The sequence below is a fragment of the Saccopteryx leptura genome, chromosome 3, assembly GCF_036850995.1.
Source record: "Saccopteryx leptura isolate mSacLep1 chromosome 3, mSacLep1_pri_phased_curated, whole genome shotgun sequence".
NCBI classification, from domain to species: domain Eukaryota; kingdom Metazoa; phylum Chordata; class Mammalia; order Chiroptera; family Emballonuridae; genus Saccopteryx; species Saccopteryx leptura.
Genome location: NC_089505.1, coordinates 63,956,316 through 63,977,027, shown reverse-complemented (window position 1 = coordinate 63,977,027; position 20,712 = coordinate 63,956,316). Strand labels below are relative to the sequence as shown.

The following is a 20,712-nucleotide window of genomic DNA, read 5'->3' as shown; positions in this document are numbered from 1 at the left end:
CGCAGCCCGGGGACGCGGGAGCTGGGCGTGGCTAAAGAGCGAGGGAGCTACTGGTAGTAGACGCTGCTAATTATAAATGCCCTGAGGGCAGAACTCTGGGGTCCTTCTACCCCAGGGGGTTTCAATATTGCAACAGGAGAGAGCGAATAGCCAGAGCTCAGCAGCATGACCGCCGCGGAGGAGAGGGGCCTCAGGGCGCAGTGGACTCCAGGGGTCCAGACATGCCGCTATAAGGACCGGTAAGAGACCCTCGGAACCCATTCCCGTTGGACGGACTGGAATAGTGAAGATCCCGAGGGCTGGAAATGCTCCGAATGTGTAAGTGGTCAGGACCAAAGCTGTAGGCCCTTTCTGCACCCACCTCCTTTCTGTCTCTTTCCAATCTTGTTACCTCCTCTCCCCTGCTTCCAGGGGATCAGTGTTTTGATGGCTGCCATGGAGGAGGGTGAGCTTTCTTCCAAAAGACCCACTTTCCAAAATAGTCCCTCCACCTCTCGTCTCTGTCACCAATCTAAACCTGACTCCTACTTCTGTGATTGTGATTGGCGCCTCTGGTCATAGCCCCCTGGGGCACCGGACCACCTTCAGTCCCCGGGAGCTTCGTAACCCAGGCTCCACTCTCTCCAGAACCAGCCGTCCAGGGACTCAGAACCACTACGAACTTCATTTCCCAGAATGCCTCTGTCTCCCGTCCCGCGCCTCTGGCAGGAGACTACACTTCCCAGAAGGCATGACGTTCGGAGGCCGGAAACGGAGAGCCGCCGAAGTAGTCTAGGGGAACGCGGAAGGCGGCTCGCGCGGCTCATGGTTGAGGTGGGGGTCGGCCTGCTGCGTGGACTCCATTTCCCAGCGACTCCACGTGTGCGACGCGTGCGCCGTGTCACGGCGGAGAGCGGAAGATGGCGGCGGCGGCGTCCGCGAAGAGGTGCTGCTGAGGGTGCGCGAGGGGCCGCAGGCCGGAGCCGCGGTGAGCCGGGGTTGGCGTGGGGGCCCAGGGACCAAGGCCCGAGGGACTCTAAGGTGGCAGGGGCGCTGGAAGCGGGCTAGGGGCGCTTGGGAGAGAGGGAAGCAGTGACGTTTGGGACCCTAGTTTCTTCTCCTGCCCGGGATCCTTCCGTGGTTCCCTAGTGCCTTCAGGGCAAAGTTCCAACGTGGCCCCCAGGGCGCGACCGCCTCTCCGGCCACGGGTCAGCCTCTGCTCATTTTTCCCTTCCAATAGCTGCGCCGACCTTTCGGTTCCTCAACTTTCCACGCGCCTTCCGGCCTCAGGATTTTTGCACATGCTGTTCTCTCTGCCCGCAACATCCTTTTACCTATTCTGCTTGGCTAACTCCCATTCATCTTTCGGGGCTCAGCACCAACGTCACTTCCTCTGCGAAGCTCTCCTTTCCCGTCCTCCGTCCCGAAATCCGCCTGTTAAGCGCTCTCATAAGTCCCAGTTCCTTTCCCTTGTGTCACGTGTGGTCTAATTTGGTTTTGGACCTTTATTTGTTTGGCTATTTGAATAATAAAATACCATGAGCTCCATGGGGGCAGGGACTGGGTATGTGTTGTTACTGCTGTGTTCCCAGCACAGCGCCGGTCACACTGAAGATGTCCAATTAACGTTTATTGAATGAATGAAAGATACCCCTGTATGTGAGGGGAGTCGTTCTGATACTCCACAAGGAGAACACCTGGAAGGAAGGGGAAACAGTGATTCTTGGTAATAGCAAAAGACTACTTATTAAATCTTCTTTAATAAGTAGACCGGAAGAAAACACTGATAATTTACACATTACAATACTGTGCAACTGTAAAAAAGGAGAATCTCTATATCCTGGTATAGAGAGTGAGCTTTAGCATATATTAAGTGAAAGCAAATGAAAAGAAGGTAATGTTTATATATTTTTTTAAAAGGCTAAAATAAAAACTGAAAGAGGAAAGGACGCAGGGTAAAAAATTTGGTGTATCTGAATGTATTATCATCATGAAAAGAGTGAGAGGGTTCATCATGAGAAGGTTCATTATGTTTGATGGGGACAGCAGTCGGTGGGAGGCCATGCCCGTTGGCTTGCATAAACAGACCTGGGTGGAGAAGCAGTTCCTTTCAGAGAGGCAGTACAGAGGGGGGTAGATTCTGCAACTGTACTGCTAGGACTGCATCTTGCAAACTGTGGGACTTGACCTCCCTGGCCTTCCACTGTCTGCAGCTATAAAATGGAGTTAAAAATAGTATCTCCCACCTGACCTGTGGTGGGGCAGTGGATCAAGCTTCGACCTGGAATGCTGAGGTCACCGGTTCAAAACCCTGGGCTTGCCCAGTCAAGGCACATATGGAAGTTGATGCTTCCTGCTCCTCCACCCCTTCTCTCTCTCTTTCTCTCTCTCTCTTTCTCTCTGTCTCCTTTAAAATGAATAAATAAATAAAAAAGAAATAGTACCTCCCTCAAAGAGTTGATGTTGCAAGGTTTAAATAAGTTAATGCGTGTATTAGAATTGTGACCAGCATGTATTAAATGTTCAGTTAATAATAGCAGTTATTACCTGACAAGGCAGTGGCGTGGTGTATAGAGCGTTGGACTGGGACGTGGAGGACCCAGGTGCGAGACCCTAAGGTCGCCAGCTTGAGCGTGGGCTCATCTGGTTTGAGCAAAGCTCACCAGCTTGGACCCAAGGTCGCTGGCTCAAGCAAGGGGTTACTCGGTCTGCTGAAGGCCGGCGGTCAAGGCACATATGAGAAAACAATCAATGAACAACTAAGGTGTTGCAACGAAAATCTAATGATTAGTGCTTCTCATCTCTCTCCATTCCTGTCTATCCCTCTCTCTGTCTCTCTCTCTGTCTCTGTAAAAATAAATAAATAAACAAACAAATAAATAAATAATAGTGGTTAGTATTCAAATATGCTAGAGCCAGAGGACAGGGATACTAAGCCCAGTGATTAGGGAAGCCCTTTGGCATTCATTCAGTAGATAATTATTGAACACTTACTAGGTGCTAGGCACCGTTCCATAGTAGGGAAATAGAAAGCGAACACGCACACACACACACAAATCTCTGCCCTAAGGGAGGTTACAAATAGGTAGTTTGTTGATGATACTAAACATGGAGGAAAAGAAAGCAACACAGATGAGGAGGGAGAGGAAATTAAAATTTGAAATAGGATGGTCAGGGAAGAAGACCTCATTGCTGAGATATTTCAGCTGGAACCAGAAGGGAATGAAGGGAGAGAGTTGTGCTGTTATCTGTAGGGGAGGAGTATTCCCGGCAGAAGGAAGAGAAACACAGAGGTTTTGAGGAAGGGACATGCTGGGCACATTCATGGGACAACAAGAGCAGTGGAGCAGAGAGCAAGAGCAGTGAGGAGAAAAAAGGCAGAGATAGAAGGAGCCAGATCATATGAGGTCCTGTAGGCCTTGATGAAGATGTTTGCTTTGACTCAAAGCAAGATGTGGGAGTAACTGGCAGAAGGGAGACTAGGAAGGTGGCTGTTGGCTCATCATTCATTCATTAGATACCTGTTGAATAACTACTGTGTACAGTAGTATACAGTATGTTCCTTTTAAAAGGGGCGTCTTTTTTTCACCCTCACATTTTCTTTTTTTCTTAAGTTGGAAACGGGGAGGTAGACAGACTCCCGTATGCGCCCGACCGGGATCCACCCGGCATGTCCACCAGGGGGCGATGCTCTGCCTATCTGGGGCATTGCTCTGCTGCAATCAGAGCCATTCTAGTGCCTGAGGCAGAGGCCACAGAGCCATCCTCAGCACCCGGGCAAATTTGCTCCAATGGAGCCTTGGCTGTGGAGGGGAAGAGAGAGACAGAGAGGAAGGAGAGGGGGAGGGGTGGAGAAGCAGATGGGCACTTCTCCTGGGTGCCCTGGCTGGGAATCGAACCTGGGACTCCTGCACGCCAGGCCGACGCTCTGCCACTGAGCTAACCGGCCAGGGCCCACCCTCACATTTTTGTTAAGTTTGTGCAGTACCATTTAGTGTTTTTCAACCACTGGTCTACAGGTCGGTGCTGATCTGCCAGAGATTTTTGTGTTGGTCCATGAAAGAGTTAACACTCTGATGTTGTATGAAGATTACAGGCACAATTGATCTTAGTCGAATTTGCTTATGCTCTGGGTGATTGCCACTTATCAGGCTGTATCATTGATGAAAATACTATTGAGGTTGTCTTGGACTTCTTTGGAACTTGTAGGCCAGGGGTCGGGAACTTTTTTGGCTAAGAGAGCCATGAACGCCACATATTTTAAAATGTAATTCCGTGAGAGCCATACAACGACCCGTGTACGTTACACATTATCCAATAAAAATTTGGTGTTGTCCTGGAGGACAGCTGTGATTGGCTCCAGCCACCCACAACCATGAACATGAGCGGTAGGAAATGAATGGATTGTAATACATGAGAATGTTTTATATTTTTAACATTATTTTTTTTATTAAAGATTTGTCTACGAGCCAGATGCAGCCATCAAAAGAGCCACATCTGGCTCGTGAACCATAGGTTCCCGACCCCTGTTGTAGGCTTATTTGAACAACCTTTTGCACTATGTAGAGCATTTACAAATTATGTGCAGTGGACAAAAAGCATTCAGTTAATAAATTTATGTAATATTCAATGCATCGTACATGTGGAGTTCGGAAATCAAGCACCAGCTTGTACCATGATACATGGTAAGGGTAAGATTAAAATTTTATTTGTTGCGTGTTTCCATTTCTGGCTGGCTAGGTCACTGATGTCCAAGTTTAAAAAGGTTGAAAACCACTACTTTAGATCTTGTCCTGTGTACATAAAAATAGCAGCTATATTTATGTCATATTTACTAGGTTACCAACCATCTATGCTCAAGATAGTTCTGGGAGGTAAACACTGTTAACTACCCCCATTTCACAGAAGAGGCTGGTGACTCAGGTCATTCTGTGTATATGTACACAAATGACAAAAATGGATTGAATTGCACACATTCTATGATACAGCAATCTGTCTCGAACACCTTTTTATGATGACATTACACTGAAATCCACCAAAGTATTTTTTATTTTTTTCCTTTCTCTTCTACTTTTTGGTTTACCCTTTCAGGATTTTTTACTTTTTTTTTTTTTTAAATATACATACATAATTCCTCTTTTGTAAAAAAGGGAGCACACAGTTAACATTGTCTCCCACTTTGCATGTTTTCACAGTCTATGCTGGAGCCCACTGTTTGTTAATGTATAGAAATTTTCCTCATTCCTTTTTCCCTCTCCCTTATTCCTTTTTACAGTTGCGTAGTATTTTATTGTGTGGATTTATCAGTTTTTTTAGCCAGTCTCCTTATTTGAGAACACCCGTCTTTTGCTATTAGGAATAGTTTTGTGGTTGATATCCTTATTTCATAATTATGACAGACATAATTTGGGACAGATGTCCAAAAGTATCCCCTCCTCATCCTATCCCACGCCTTTTTATTTTATTTATTTATTTATTTATATTTTCCTGAAGTTAGAAGCGGGAAGGCAGTCAGACAGACTCCCACATGCGCCTGACCAGGATCCACCCAGCATGCCCACTAGGGGGCGATGTTCTGCCCATTTGGGCCGTTGCTCTGTTGCAGCTGGAGCTATTCTAGCACCTGGGGCGAAGGCCATTGAGCCATCCTGAGCTTCCGGGCCAACTTTGTTCCAATGGAGCCTTGGCTGTGGGAGGGGAAGAGAGAGATAGAGAGGAAAGGGGGAAGGATGGAGAAGCAGATGAGCGCTTCTCCTATATACCCTGACTGGGGATCGAACCTGGGATTTCCACATGCTGGGCTGACGCTGGGCCAATGCTCTACTGCTGAGCCAACCAGCCACTGCCTTTTTAATTTATTTTTTAGTGAGAGGAGGGGAGGCAGAGACAGACTCTTGCATGCTCCCTGACTGGGATTCACCCAGCAAGCCCACTAGGGGGCAATGCTCTGCCAATCTGGGGCCCTTGCTCCATTGTAACCAGAGCTGTTTCTTAAGTGTCTGAAGTGAAGGCCATGGAGCCATCCTCAGTGCCTGAGGCCAACTCGCTCTAATCGAGCCTTGGCTGAAGGAAGGGAAGAGAAGAAATGGGGAGAGAGAGAAAAGCAAGAGGGGGAGCGGTGGAGAAGCAGTTGGGCGCTTCTCCTGTGTGCCCTGATTAGAAATCGAACCTGGGACTTCCACACACTGGCCGATGCTCTACCACTGAGCCAACCTGTCAGGGCCACCCCACACCTTTTTTAAAACAAACCATACTATTCCATAAAATAGTTGAAACATAGTTTATTTATTTGTTTGTTTATTTTTTTGGTATTGATTTTAGCAAAAGAGAGAGAGAAAGAGACAGGAACATTGATTTGTTCCTGATTGTGCCCTGACTGGGGATTGAACTGGCAACCACTGCATTTCCGGATAATGTTCTAATCAACGGAGCTATGCGGCCAGGACAGAACATAATTTATTTAACTAAGCCATTACTGATACATTGAATACTTACTGTGTGCAGGATTCTGTGACTGGTGTTCCTCAGAGCTATGTGTTAGAAAGCTTGCTCTGTTTAACCCAGAGCCTACAGCCCAGAATGAGACGCTGAGACCAGTGAAGTGACTGCTGTGTATTCATTTGTTCCATCACTCAGCAGGTATTTGGGGTCAGCCTGCTCTGTGTGATGTACTGGAAGTGAGGCTTCCTACTGCCTCTGACCTGAGAGACGTTAGTCTCCTCCAGGTTACAACCTTCGTGCACACTTACGGGCTGAGACAGACCCTCGAGCGGGGAGGGGCTTCAGAAGGCCAATGGGGACAGGACAGGCTGGAAAGGTAGGTTGAGCCCTTGTGGATGGTGAGGTGATGGTCCGGCCTATCTTGTTCTTCTCCAGGGAATACTGGACAGCAGCCATGGCAGGCAGCAGTGGGGACAGCATCACCCGCCGGAGCGTGGCATCCCAGTTCTTCACGCAAGAGGAGGGGCTGGGCATTGATGTCATGACCACCTCAGAGAGAGTGAGCCTGGAGAGAGGGGCTTGGAGTGGGCAGGGTGGCCCACCCCGGGCGGCAGAGCCCAGGGCGTGCTGAGGGGGCTGGGCTGGCAAGGCTAGCTCCACCCCCTGCCCCTCCCCCTCCTTCCAGGTGGTGGACCTCCTGAACCAGGCAGCACTGATTACCAGTGACTCAAAGATCACAGTGCTCAAGCAGGTGAGGGGATGGGGCGATGGCAGGACAAGGGAAGGGGACGTGGGAGCTGTGAAAAAGAAGACACTGGCACTAACACTGTGTCCCGGCCGTGCACTTAGGCTGTGCCTGCCGTGGTCTCAGTGCTGCACAGGTGTGCTCTTGTTTCTCTCCCCAAAGTCCTGTGAGTCAGGATGATTTTACCCCTATTTTACAGAGAAAGAAGCCTAGTCTCCACTTAAATAATTAGCCCAAGGGCACTCTGCTAGGAGCTGGCTAAACTAGGACTTGAATGCTGGATTCCAACTCCGAATCCTGTGCTCTGCGTCCTCGTGTTTCCTTTCTGCAACAGTCCTGTCTCCTCGGAAAGACACGCAGGTCATGTGACAGTGAGGACCCACAGTGAGCAGAGCTGGGATGGAGGACTCCAGGGGGCTGTGGAGCCCAGAGGGGGCTCCTGACCCAGCCTAGGGATGAGGAGTCAGGGAGAGCTTTCTGCAAGAGGGGACATCTGAGCTGAGACCAGGAGCATGAAGAGAAACCGGCCAAGAGAAGGAGAGGGACTTTAGAAGTCACAAGAGCTTGTGCAAAGGCAAAAGAGAACGTGGAGAACTTGTGAGCGGGTGTGGGGACATAGATGCGGTTCGAAACAGGAGGTAGGTGGAGTTCAGAGGTTGGGGGATCAGGTTGCCTGGATGAGAACCCCAGTTCTGCTGTGTGCTCAGCGTGTGGTCTTGGGTCGCTGACTCCACCTCAGAAGTAGGGAGGGGTATTGACTGGCCTCCCTTGGCAGGGGAGTAGTGTGAGGGCAACATAACAACAGCACCTTGGTCGTCGAGGCAGGCCTGGGCCAGCACTGGGCTTACGTAAGAACATCTGTGGGAGGCGCTAATTTGAAAGAGCCCGGCAGGTACAGTTACAAGGGCCTCAGGAATGGGTTCTCACTGTCACAAGTGCCTGCTGAACTGTGGCCATGTGGATGGGGGAGTAGAAGGGGGGGCTGATGGATGAGCCTCAGGAAGGCAGGAATCCTGTCACGCTTCCCTCTCTTCTCTTTAGTTCTGTGTATGTCGTACTCACTGTTCACCAGGATGTGTACCCGGTAGGGTCTTACTGAAGTCTCCCAAACACGAGCCCTGGCTGGGTGGCTCAGTGAATAAAGTGTCTCCCCAGTGCACCAGGGTTGCAGGTGCAATACTAGTCAGCATGTGAGAGAAGCAATCAGTGAATATACATCTAAATGGAACAGATTGGAACAGCTAGTTGATGTTTCTGTCTCCCTCTCAGTCTTTCTCCCTCTCCTTATCTCTCCTTCCCCCCTTCCCTTCTTCCTCCCCCCTTTTTCCTCTCTCTGTCTCTTCCTGTCTCTCTCTCTCTCTCTCTCTCTCTTTCTCTTTCTCTCTTTTTCTCTTTCAGATCAATGGGGAAAAGTTTCTTTAATCCCCATTTACAGAAGAGGCCCAGGGGAAGCCACCTGCTAGGCTGTGGTGAGGAGTGGCAGAGCCAGGATTTCCACTGAGTTTATCTGCTACCTGCTCCCATGTTCCTTTCCCCTACACACTCCTGTCTGCACTGATAGGACCCTGGTTAGCTGTTTTGGCTTTGTTTTCCAGAATCTAAATTTATTTGTTAATTTTTAGAGAGGAAGGGAGAGAGAGAGAGACATCCATTTGTTGTTCCACTTATTTATGCATTCATCGGTTGTTTTTTGTAAGTGCCCTGACCAGGGATTGAACTCACAACCTCTGCATATTCAGATGTTACTCCAACCAACTGAGCTACCGGGCCAGGGCAAGGACCCTGGTTTTATATATGTTGTTACTCTTCCCCATCCCCAATATCCTTCCAGGTCCAGGAACTGATTATCAACAAAGATCCCACACTACTGGACAACTTCCTGGATGTGAGTGACCGATGGGAGAGGGGGTATGGGTGTAGGGGTGAGGTGATGGATCCTAGTGCAACCCTGACCCACCTTCTTCCTAATATTGGCAGGAGATCATCGCTTTCCAAGTAGATAAGTCGATTGAAGTGCGCAAATTTGTCATCGGCTTCATCGAGGAGGCATGGTATGGGGCGGTGCAGGGAACCCGGGAGAGCCTGTGGTGGAGTCGCCTTCTTCGGCTCCTGGCCTGGCCCTGCCCTGAGAGTCCTTTCCCCGCTCCGCAGACCCAGGCTCCTTCCCATGAACAGACTCCCCAGCAAATAGTTAATAAGGTCAAGGTCTTGGAGTCACTCATGATTTCCTGTGCTTCTCCCACACTTCACATCTACGTCATCAGTGAGGGCTGTTGGCTCTGCCTCCAACATGTAACAGCATCTGACCTTTTCAGCCATTTCTTTCGCTGTTACACTGGCCCAGGCCATCTTTACCTCCTGCCTAGATGAATACAGTGGCCTTCTGTTGAGGTTTCCTGCTTCCTCTCTCTTTTTTTGTTTAATTGAAGTGAAATTCACGTAACATCAAATTAACTGATTTTAAGTGAATGATTCAGTCATATTTAGCACATTCACAATCTAGTTCAAAACTTTTTCTTCCCCCAGAAGGACATGCTGTCCCCATTCCCTGCTTCCTCTTGCACGTGGCAGCCAGAGTATCCCCCCAGAATGTAAATCCAACCTCAGCCCTCCGCTCTGAGACCTTCCCTGGCCCACTGGCTCCCCTAGTTTGAAACCCACAGTCCTCACCCATGCTTCGTCCTGGCGGCCTCTCGGATCTTCCCTCATGTCCCCTGGTCTCCGTGTTGTTCCTCAAAAAATGCTGTTCTGCTTCATAGCCTCTCTGCTTGCAAGGGACACTCACCTCCAGGGAGCCAGCAGGCTCACGCCCTTGCTTCTTCCAGTCTTCCTCCGACCATCCCCGGGGAAACCCTTCCGGGCCTTGCCAGCACTGCCCCGCCCCTCAGCACCACATCTACTCTTCTTTCTGGTGATTTTGGATTAACTTGATGCTTCCACACAAAAACATCAGCTTCATGAGGGCAGGACTTCTCTGTATTGCAGCCCACCTTGCCCAGTGGCTAGAACAGTGCTGGTACATAGGACGGGCTCAACACATATTTGCTGAACAAGAATTTAATCATGATGGTAACCATGTGGAAGGCTTCCTGTGCTGCTCACTGTTAAATCCTGTCCTCTGTTTCCGCCGTAACCGTCACAGTAGCCTTCAGGGTGGACGGTTTGTTTTCCTCCTCTTACAGAAAGGGAAACTGAGCCTTGTGTTACAGTGACTTGCTCAAGCTGAGTCGTTTTACCTTAAACATTTATTGGATGCTTTGTGACTGGGAGGAAATAAAGTAGCTCTTATTTTATTAAATTTCTAGTCATCAGGCACTGTGTACTAAATGCTTTACCTACTTTGTTATTTGATCCTCAGAAAAATAACTGCATTAGTTGTTTGGCCCATTTAACCAAAGATAAAACTGTGACTCAGATAGAGGAAGTGAGTTTCTTGAAGTCACACAGCCAGTATGTGGCAGGGCTGGGATTTTTCAACCATGTCTATAACGCCATTGCCCAAACTCTCAGTGTCCGCCTGGCACTAGAAGAATCTGGTAAGTTTCTGAGTTGCAAAAATGTTCAGCCGGTAGGTGTCTTGTCCTGCTGTGTGCCAGGCGTTTGTGTTGGGCTGAGGGCTGTAACAAGACAGACTGCCCCTACTTGCATGTAGCTGCCAGGGGAGTTTCCTATTTTTTGACTGGTTAGCTTAATATTTCAGGTTGTAGTATGCTGTATAAGTGATATTTATGTTCTGAGGTCTGGGTGTGGCCTTCTTTCATTTTTCTATTTATTGAAGGCTTTTCCTTCCACAAAAAATGAGACTGCCAGTACTCGGGCTGGAAAGGGTCCCGTCTTTCAGAGCCCTTATACTTGGGTGACAAACTAGTAATATGTAAAGCAAAGTGGTGTAAGGTGGTAATGGCTAATATTAGTCAAATGCTCTCTACACTGTTTGTTCTAAGCATTTTCTATGTATTGTAGCTGTTTCCACAACAAGTTGTGAGGGTAGGTGCCATTCTAAACGAGGCAGAGTTGGTTGCCAAGATTCACTCAGTTGTCTAGCTCGGCTGCCCCCTCTGTGAACAGCAGGGCCCTAAAAGGATGAAGTGGGGGGTCACATGAGCAAGCTCAATAGAGGCTTCAGGGACAGCTGTGTCCGAAGGTGCCAGCCACTGTTCTCAGCTCTTGGATGTGCTAGTGAACAAGACGGGTGCACTGCCTGAATTTGCCCGCCTTCGTTCCAGTCTGGCACACTGACCCTAACTTCCCTTTCTGCACAGAGCCGCGCTTCACTTCCCCAAAGACCACCTTGACCTTGCCCTCTTTCCTCCCTCCCCAGCAAGCGAGACATTGAGTTATTGCTGAAACTGATTGGAAACCTCAACATGCTTTTGAGGGACGAGAATGTGAATGTGGTGAAGAAGGTCATCCTCACTATGACCCAGCTTTACAAGGTGGCCCTGCAGGTAAGAGCTCTCCCCACCTGGGAGCATCCTGACCTGCCACATCTCACTTACAGACTCATCTGTTAGAGTTCAAAACCGGGGTCAGGTCATTATTTATGAGTAAGATGTACTATTGATCTTTGGGAACAGACAACAATGTCTAACAGTCAGGGATCACCATTAACCCGTACTTGCATCCGTTTATCCATTAATATATGCATTCAGCAAACATTCCCCAAGTACCACCTCTGTGACCAAGATGGGCCAGTCCTGCCTTCATGGTGCTCCTGGCCCAGTGAGACGCCCTCATCAAGGAATAACAGGAATACTCATTTCAGGCTGTAGTAAGTGCTATAAAGAAAAGAACACACTATGGTGTGGTGTTCTTTGACGTAATGTAAAGATTGAATTCATTTAATTTCTGCCTCCACCTCGTGAGGTCCACCTGTGTTATTCCTTTGTCTTACTTAAGATTTGAGCTTTTATCACTCTGGGTTGTCCTCTGTGAACCTCATGAGAGCAGGACCAGACTTGACTTGGTACCACTGGGTCCTTTCCTTGGTATCACCTAGCACAGGGCTGGGGCAAAGTTGTAACCTAGTGTTTCCCAGGTGAATTTTTCACCATTATTTATGGATATCTGGGTAGTGATGAAGTTGGCAATGATGTCCTGTCCCCATTTCTCTGTCCATTCCTTCCTGGCCGGCTCACAGTGGATGGTGAAGTCCCGGGTCATCAGTGAACTCCAGGAAGCCTGCTGGGACATGGTGTCTGCCATGGCTGGGGACATCATTCTGCTGTTGGACTCTGACAACGATGGTATCCGCACCCACGCCATCAAGTTTGTGGAGGCCGTCATTGTCACCCTTTCGCCCCGCATGGCTGACTCTGAGGTGCCCCGACGCCACGAGAACGATATCAGCCTGGACCGTGTTCCGCGTGACCACCCCTACATCCAGTACAGTGAGCGTCCCCCAGCTGGTGGTGCCATTTGTCAGTCCCTGCCCTGGCCCCCTTCCTCTTCCTCCTCCTCCTGCCTTTTTTTATTCGTTTTTTAATTTCTGGAGACAGTCTAATACATTTGTTAAGAGTCTGGACACTAAGTTCAAACACTAGCTTCACACTAGATTCATTGTGTGAACTTGGCAAGTTTCTTCTCTCTGAACTTCATTTCCTTTTTGTAAAATGGAGGTGATGGCGATACCCCTGTCCCAGGTTTGTAGCAAGGTTCTATGAGGATGGGAGCGCTCTGTCAACACTAGCTGATTTTATTGTTTTTCTGGTTGCAAATTGTAAACATGGTGCACACGCACACTACTAAAGTGTCAAGCAATAAATATGGAGGGGTTTAAAGGGAAATAACCCCAGTCCTGCTTCCTAGAGATAAATACTGCTAAGAAAATTGTTTCCTTCCAGACGTTTTCTATGCAAAGACAGATATTTGCCTGTATATATTCATAATTTCTACATTTGATGACTTTTGTTTACCAAAACAGGCCCATGCATTCCATTTTCAGCTGAGAGGCATGAAAGTTGTAGTGGCTTGTGTTTGAATCTCTGCTTTCTCATTGGGCAAGTTACCTATTCTGTTTCTTCATTGTCCATTATCTATGTTAGGGTGTAGGTAATTAATGTGGCTGGCATAGTAAGCATTCCAAAACTGCTAGCTAGTCTTACAACGGTGTGACTACCTTTTAAACTCAACATTATGATCTTAAGTTTTATCTTTCCCTGTAGTTGCTACACAGTATTCTATAGTATAGTTAAGTCACATTCTGTTTTTTATTCACTATGTCAAGTAATGTGGCATCTGGTATGTTTTTGCTAAGAGAGTTAGCCACCAAATTGGTGAACTTTGGGGTTAACTTTGAGGAACTGGACCAAGGAGCGTTGTGGTACAAAGGACTCGAGTTTTCTACCTCTGTGTATGTACACGTATGTACATACTCCAAGTTCACATCAACGTAGTTCATCCAGTCAGATTCCAATAGTTGATTATTATTATTATTATTTTAAGTGAGAGGAGGGGAGATAGAGAGACAGGCTCCTGCATGCGCCCTGACCGGGTCCAACCAGCAACACCCGTCTGGGGCTGATGTTCGAATCAACCGAGCTATCTTCAGTGCCTGGGGCCGACGCTCAAACCAATTGAGCCACTGGCTGCGGGTGAGGAAGAGGGGGGAGAAGGGGAGAGGGAGGGAAGAGAAGCAGATGGTAGCTTCTCATGTGTTCTCTGACCAAGGATCGAAGCTGGGGTGTCAGCACACTGGGCCGATGCTCTATCCACTGAGCCAACCGGCCAGGGCCTAGTTGGTTATTTAAAATTATTTCTTGTCACTCACTGTTGCAGCCAGTGCTTTGAGCAGCCTCACCACTAATTTTAGTACTTGTTAACAGTTTCATGAGGCTCATCTGCACTAAAATTTCTGTGTTTGTCAGCTATTCACAGCTGTCCACATACAAGGTTTCTATTTGGCCCCAAGGCTGCTCTCTCCAGAGTCCTAGGAGAAAGGCTTCTACTAACTGGTTCCTTCTCTCCCTCATTAGACGTGCTGTGGGAGGAGGGCAAGGCAGCCTTGGAGCAGCTCCTCAAGTTCATGGTGCATCCCGCTATCTCTTCCATCAACCTGACCACAGCACTGGGCGCCCTCGCCAATATTGCCCGCCAGAGGCCCATTTTCATGTCTGAGGTGATTCAGGCCTATGAAACCCTGCATGGTAGGTTGTTCCCCTCTCCACTGGCTGGCCGGTGTGCTCTTTGCTGAGGAAATTGGAGCTCTAGGTAGTAGGCCCCTCAGAGATTCATCATTGATATAGTACAGGGGTCGTCAACCTTTTTATACCTACTGCCCACTTTTGTATCTCTGTTAGTAGTAAAGTTTTCTAACCGCCCACCGGTACCACAGTAATGGTGATTTATAAAGTAGGGAAGTAACTTTACTTTATAAAATTTATAAATATATGTAGAGTTACAGCAAGTTAAAGCATATAATAATAATTACTTACCAAGTACTTTATGTCGGATTTTCGCTGTTTGGCAGAATAAATCTTTATAAAACAACTTACTATAGTTAAATCTATCTTTTTATTTATACTTTGGTTGTTCCGCTACTGCCCACCATGAAAGCTGGAATGTCCACTAGTGGGTGGTAGGGACCAGGTTGACTACCACTGATATAGTAGGTTGTGGACACAGAGAAGGGTTCTCTAAATTAGACAGGAATCTGTCTCCCATCTATTGGCTCTTATTCTCTCCACGTTGGATTCATTCTGTGTCTTTCCTTGGGGTAGCAAAGATGGCCCCCAGTAGCTCTGGGTTTCCATTCTGTTCACTTGGCAACCCCAGGGAAAGAGAGTATCTCCTTCCCAGTCATTCTAGCAAAAGCCTACAGGCTGATGCTCATTGTTTCTGATTGGCTGAAAAGAGATTACAAGCCTATCTCTAAACCAATCACAGTGGCTACGGGATTGCTGTACTCTTACTGGTCCTGAGACTTGGCCCACTTGGACTGAGAATGGAGCCGGCGTGGTTCCCTGAAAGGACAATGAGAGTGTTGTTGGCTGAGGAACGGGGGAAGGACGCTGGTCAGGCACAATTACAGCCATCCTCTTTTGCTCTGGAACAGGGGAGGCTCACTCATCAAGGTGACTGTTAGGCATTTGAAAGTTATTCTGGTGGCAGAGACCAATGATGAACTGCTGTAGCAGTTCAGTTGGGACATTCTGGAGGTGAAGGTGATCATATAGTCACCCCCACGGGAGGCATATGGAAATTTCCAGACCTGAGATGGAAGGAGATGAGACTTTATGTTTAATAAAAGGCAGATTCAGTTTCTCTATAACTTAAGTTTGGCTAATACTGACAGAGACCTGTCAAGGGTTTTAAGCGTAAGCTTGAACAGGGGGAAGGCCACACGTTAGATTGGAGAGTGAAAACACTTTTCTAGATGCCCACAACCACTACTGGGGCTCGCGAAGTGAGGCTAAGGCCCCTTGAGCTCTGTCCGCAGCACAATGCCCCTCTTTCCTCAGCCAACCTGCCCCCGACGCTGGCCAAATCCCAGGTGAGTAGTGTTCGCAAGAACCTCAAGATGCACCTGTTGAATGTGCTGAAGCACCCAGCCTCCTTGGAGTTCCAGGCCCAGATCACCACCCTGCTGGTGGACCTGGGCACACCACAGGCTGAGATCGCCCGCAATATGCCCAGCAGCAAGGACACCCGAAAGCGGCCCCGAGACGACTCAGATTCCTCACTCAAGAAGATGAAGCTGGGTGAGCTGAGGGGTCGGGCTGGGCCTGGCAGGCGGGGTGACAGGGACTGGTCACATTTAACACGTTCAATTATTCACATTAATTATAAGTTCTATTTATATTACTATTATTATAAACTACATTGTATAATTATGACATAATAAATGATATCAGGCCCTGGCCTGTTGTCTCAGTGTATAGAACGTTAGCCTGGCATGCAGTTACGTGCTGGGTTCAATATCCAGTCAGGGCACTCATGAGAAGCAACTATCTGCTTTTCTGCCCTTCCCTTTCCCCCTTCTCTCTCCCTTCCCCTCCGGAGCCAGTAGCTCAGCTGGTTCAAACATTGGCCCTGGGCACTGAGGATAGCTCAGTTGATTCAAACATCGGCCCCAGACGGGGAATGCCGGTGGTTCCAGGTCAGGGAGCTTGTGGGGGTCTGTCTGTCCATCTCTCCTCTGCTCACTTAATAAAAAGAATAATAGGTCCTGGCCGGCTGGCTCAGCAGTAGTGGGTCAGCCCAACGTGTGGAAGTCCTGGCTCCAATTCCCGGACAGGGCACACAGGAGAAGCAACCATCTGCTTCTCCACCCCTCCCCCTTTTTTCTTTCTCTTTTTCTCTCTCCCCCCTCTCCCACAGCTATGACTCGAATGGTTCAAGTAAGTTGACCCTGGGTGCCGAAGATGACACGAGGACCTTGCCTCAGGTGCTAAAATAGCCCGGTTGTGAAGTAGTGGAGTAGCGGCTGCAGATGGGCAGAGCATCGCCTCATAGGGGGGCTTGCCAGGTGGATCCCAGTTGGGGCGCATGCAGGAAAGTGTCTCTCTGCTTCTCCACCTCTCACTTAATTAAAATAATAATAATAATGATATTAAAATATAACTTTAAAAGTTATATTGTTTATCAATAATGTCAACCATGGCATGACTGTAAAAAAATTTTTTGTGTTTATTTTATTGATTTTAGTGAGAGAGCAGGAGAGAGACTGGAACATCTGTTCCTGTGTGCGCCCTGACTAGGGAGCAAACCGGCAACCTCTGCTTTGGTTGCTCTAACCAACCTAGCTATCTGGCAAGGGCATAAATTTTTTTAAATCACTCATGTTTGTCTCTAGAACATGCATGAAAGCGTTGTTTTTTATTCTTTCATTTAAAAAATAAGGAATTTATTTTGGTATAAGGAATGAGGTAGGGACCTATTCTTTCCCCATAATGAAGCCTACAAAGCAGAGTATTGTATACCTTGATTTACATCAGGGGTCCCCAAACTACGGTCCCACGGGCCGCATGCGGCCCCCTGAGGCCATTTATCCGGCCCCTGCCGCACTTCCGGAAGGGGCACCTCTTTCATTGGTGGTCAGTGAGAGGAGCATAGTTCCCATTGAAATACTGGTCAGTTTGTTGATTTAAATTTACTTGTTCTTTATTTTAAATATTGTATTCCTGTTTTGTTTTGTTTTTTACTTTAAAATAAGATATGTGCAGTGTGCATAGGGATTTGTTCATAGTTTTTTTTTATAGTCCGGCCCTCCATGGCCCCCTGTGTAAAAAGTTTGGGGACCCCTGATTTACATCTTGGAGCTCTTTCTGTATTTGCACATGAAACCTACCGCATTCTTGTTCTTTTTTTTTTTTTTTTAAATTTTGCAAGATTTAATAAAAAACAAACAAAAATAGGAAAGGCTGTTTCAACATTTCCAAGGTTGTGAGAAGTCTACCACAATTATCTGAGGTGTGGTTCTAAGCCGCGTTAGTGGAACAAATACAAAATGCTGACCTTCTCCCAAGCTCCCAGGTGGTGAGTTGTGGCGACACCACGCCCTTGCCCTGCTCCCCTCGCTCCTCCCGCAGGCTGGGCCTCGGTGTTGGGGCCACGAAGACCACATCCCAACAGCTGTCCTTTCTCCAGTGGCCCAGCGTGCAGTGGAGCCCTTGCCACCCGGCCGGCCCACACTGCGCTCGGCGCAACAGCGAGCTTATCGTCAGGCTGCTGGGCCTTAATACTGCCAGTGACCGCTCACTGAGGGCTTGCTGTGAGGTGGACGACAGTGGGACGACTACTGCATTCTTTTAATGGTGGCATAATAGTGTGGTTATTCTAACTAGTCTCCTGTTGATGGACATTTCATTTGTGTCTCTTTGTTTAAAGCATAAAGATTGCTATCATATAATAGGCTTGCATAGGTGATTAATCATAGGACAAATTACTAGTAGTGTGACTAGTGGGACAAAAGCTTTGTGATTTCAAGTTATTTTTGCCCGTCAATTTTATTTTTCTATTTCTTTTAACTTTTCATCTTGAACTAATTTTGAAGTTGCAGACAAGTTACAAGAATAGTACCAGAAACTGAATGCGGGTCTCCCAATGCGTTTAGTCATCATGTTTCTTCAGTCTCCTGCAGCAGTTCCTCAGCCTTCTAAAAGCCTGTACCAGTTTACATTTCCACGGTCCATAACCCTGCTAACAACCATCACTACCAACCTTTCCTTTTTTTTTTTTTTTTTTTTTTTGTCAGTCATAGAGGCAAAAATGCTCTTATTAAGTTGTTTTTACATTTCCTGGAACCTGGTGAAGTTGAGCAGCTCTAGTAAAAAGATGGAGGTTTTTAAACAATAAAGTTCTGGGAATTATTAGTTAACCTTTTCATCTTTTGGGGGTTTAGTGTGATCACCTGGGCTGCTATGGCTTATTCCCATTTCCCAAAGGAGAACTGAGGCCTAGGGAGAGGCTGTAAGTTCCCCAGGGTCGTATGGCCGTTTTCTTTTTTAATTAATTAATTAATTTTTATTTGTTTTATTTTATTTTTTTCCAAGTGAGAGGAAGGGAGATAGACTCCTACATGCACCCTGACCAGGATGCAACCCCTGTCTGGAGTTGATGTTCTACCTCCCTGGGGCCATGCTTGCAACTGAGCTATTTCTAGCACCTGAGGCAGAGGCTCCATGGAGCCATCCTCAGAGCCTGGGGTTGATGCACTCGAACCAATCAAGCCATGGCTGCAGGAGGGAGAAAGAGAGAGAGAGAGAGAGAAGGGGGAGGGATGAAGAAGCAGATGGTTGCTTCTCCTGTGTGCCCTGACAGGGAATCGAACCCAGGACATCCACACACTGGGTTGATGCTCTACCACTGAGCTAGCTCGCCAGGGCTTTATTTTTTTTAAGTGAGAGGAGAGGAGATATTGAGAGAGACTCCCTCATGCTCCCTGACCAGGATCTACCTGGCAACCCGCTTCTGGGGCCGATGCTCAAATCAGCCAAGCTATCCTCAGCACCTGGAGCTAATGCTTGAAAAAATCGAGCCACTGGCTGCAAGAGGGGAAGAGGGAAAGAAGGGAGAGAGGGAGGAGGAGAGAAGCAGTTGATCACTTCTCATGTATGCCCTGACTGGAGATCAAACCTGGAACATCTGCACTCTGGGCCAGTGCTCTATCCACTGAATCAACTGTCCAGGGCCATATGGCCTTTTGACAGTAGAGACAGGCATACAGTCCAGGTCTTCATCCGCTTCACTGCTCCTGTTTGCTGAGGCTGCCTGGCGGCAGGGGCCCCCGGGCTACTGAGGAGGGAGGACCTGCTTGCCTCGCTAGAGCTAGCATCTGGTCTCCTTCTCTATCCCAGAGCCCAACCTAGGGGAAGATGACGAGGACAAGGACTTGGAACCAGGCCCATCGGGGACCTCAAAGGCCTCAGCCCAGATCTCAGGCCAGTCAGACACAGACATCACAGCCGAGTTTCTGCAGCCTCTGTTGACACCTGACAACGTGGCCAATCTGGTAAGGATGGGTGGGGGCCATTCCCCATGGGGTAGGGAGGAAGGGTCTGGAGTCCTTTTCCTGCCTCCACTTCACGGTCTTCATCTGTCCAGATGGTGTCGGTCCTGACACCTCTCTGTTCTCAGCCGGGAGGGTGTGGGCCATGGGCACTCCTAACCTTGGATGGACCTTTTCTCTGATCCTTACTCCTTCAGGGGGTCACTTGTCACCATCCCAACAGCCCTTTAGGTGGTCTCAGTTCCCGTTTAACCCACTCTCACCCTCTCCTCTCCTTTGAAGGGGGCAGTGGGTCTGTTAATTGGAGAGTGAACCTCATGACTTGAGTGCTACGTGGTCTGAGTGGTGTGGGATTAGTCCTGGGGGGTAAGATGGCCAGTATTTTCCCCAAATTCTCAGCGATTTCTTCTGCAGAAAGAACTGTTGGTTTGAGTTGATTGCAGAGCTGGTGGGGGGGAGTGGGTCTCACATCCGTCCTCTGGCTATAGCAGCACCCAGGCCATTCTGGGTGCTCATGGAAGAATGCCTCTTCAAGCCGTGCTTGACAGCAGTCATTGTCTGCCCAGGGACTCTGCAGGGTGTAGTTGTTGGGTGCGTGGAGTGGCATTTCTGTTGTGAGGGTGGCAAGGAGTTTTCTCTCCAGCTCAGATCTCCTTGGTGAGCTGCAGGCCTGGTGGTCAGCCATCTGCTGCACTGTTCCCTCTGGGGTGTTCCGCGGGTGCCTTCAGCTCACCGTGCCGAGAACTAAACTTGAGGTTTCTCTGTGCGTTCTTCAGGCCCGCGGCCCCCTGGTTTTCCTGGCACACCTGCCTCCTGGTTTCCAGACCAGAAACCTGGGAGTTGATTCTTTGCCTCCCCCCAATCCTTCCCCTCTTCGTCCACAGGCCCCTTCCCGGTCCATTTCACGGCTCTGGCTCCATTGCCTGTGGCGCCACCGGCATCTTTCTAAAGTATAGGCCCCAGTGCTTCCCTGCTCCAGCCCTGCCATGGCCCTGCTTCCTTGTAGATAAAACTTAAACTCAGCTTGCCTTAGGCCCTGTCTGATTTGGCTCCCATGAACTCATACCTTGTCTGTGTCTCCTCATCACACTCTGGGAAA

General features: G+C 48.4%; 1 protein-coding gene across 2 annotated transcripts in view; it reads left to right on the top strand.

Moving 5' to 3' along the window:
• Positions 1-655: 655 nt before the first annotated feature.
• SYMPK (symplekin scaffold protein) overlaps positions 656-20,712 on the top strand; it is a 40,936-nt gene continuing 20,879 nt past the window's right edge. The window contains exons 1-10 of one of the 2 annotated variants that reach the window (XM_066373801.1): positions 656-967; positions 6,856-6,979; positions 7,106-7,171; positions 8,997-9,050; positions 9,143-9,216; positions 11,487-11,613; positions 12,306-12,555; positions 14,140-14,310; positions 15,625-15,864; positions 19,462-19,616. In XM_066373801.1, coding sequence (XP_066229898.1) covers positions 6,875-6,979; positions 7,106-7,171; positions 8,997-9,050; positions 9,143-9,216; positions 11,487-11,613; positions 12,306-12,555; positions 14,140-14,310; positions 15,625-15,864; positions 19,462-19,616 — 1,242 coding nt within the window. In that variant the 5' untranslated portion in view covers positions 656-967; positions 6,856-6,874. The remainder of the gene's footprint in view (positions 968-6,855; positions 6,980-7,105; positions 7,172-8,996; positions 9,051-9,142; positions 9,217-11,486; positions 11,614-12,305; positions 12,556-14,139; positions 14,311-15,624; positions 15,865-19,461; positions 19,617-20,712) is intronic. The other variant, XM_066373802.1, reaches the window with a different exon arrangement.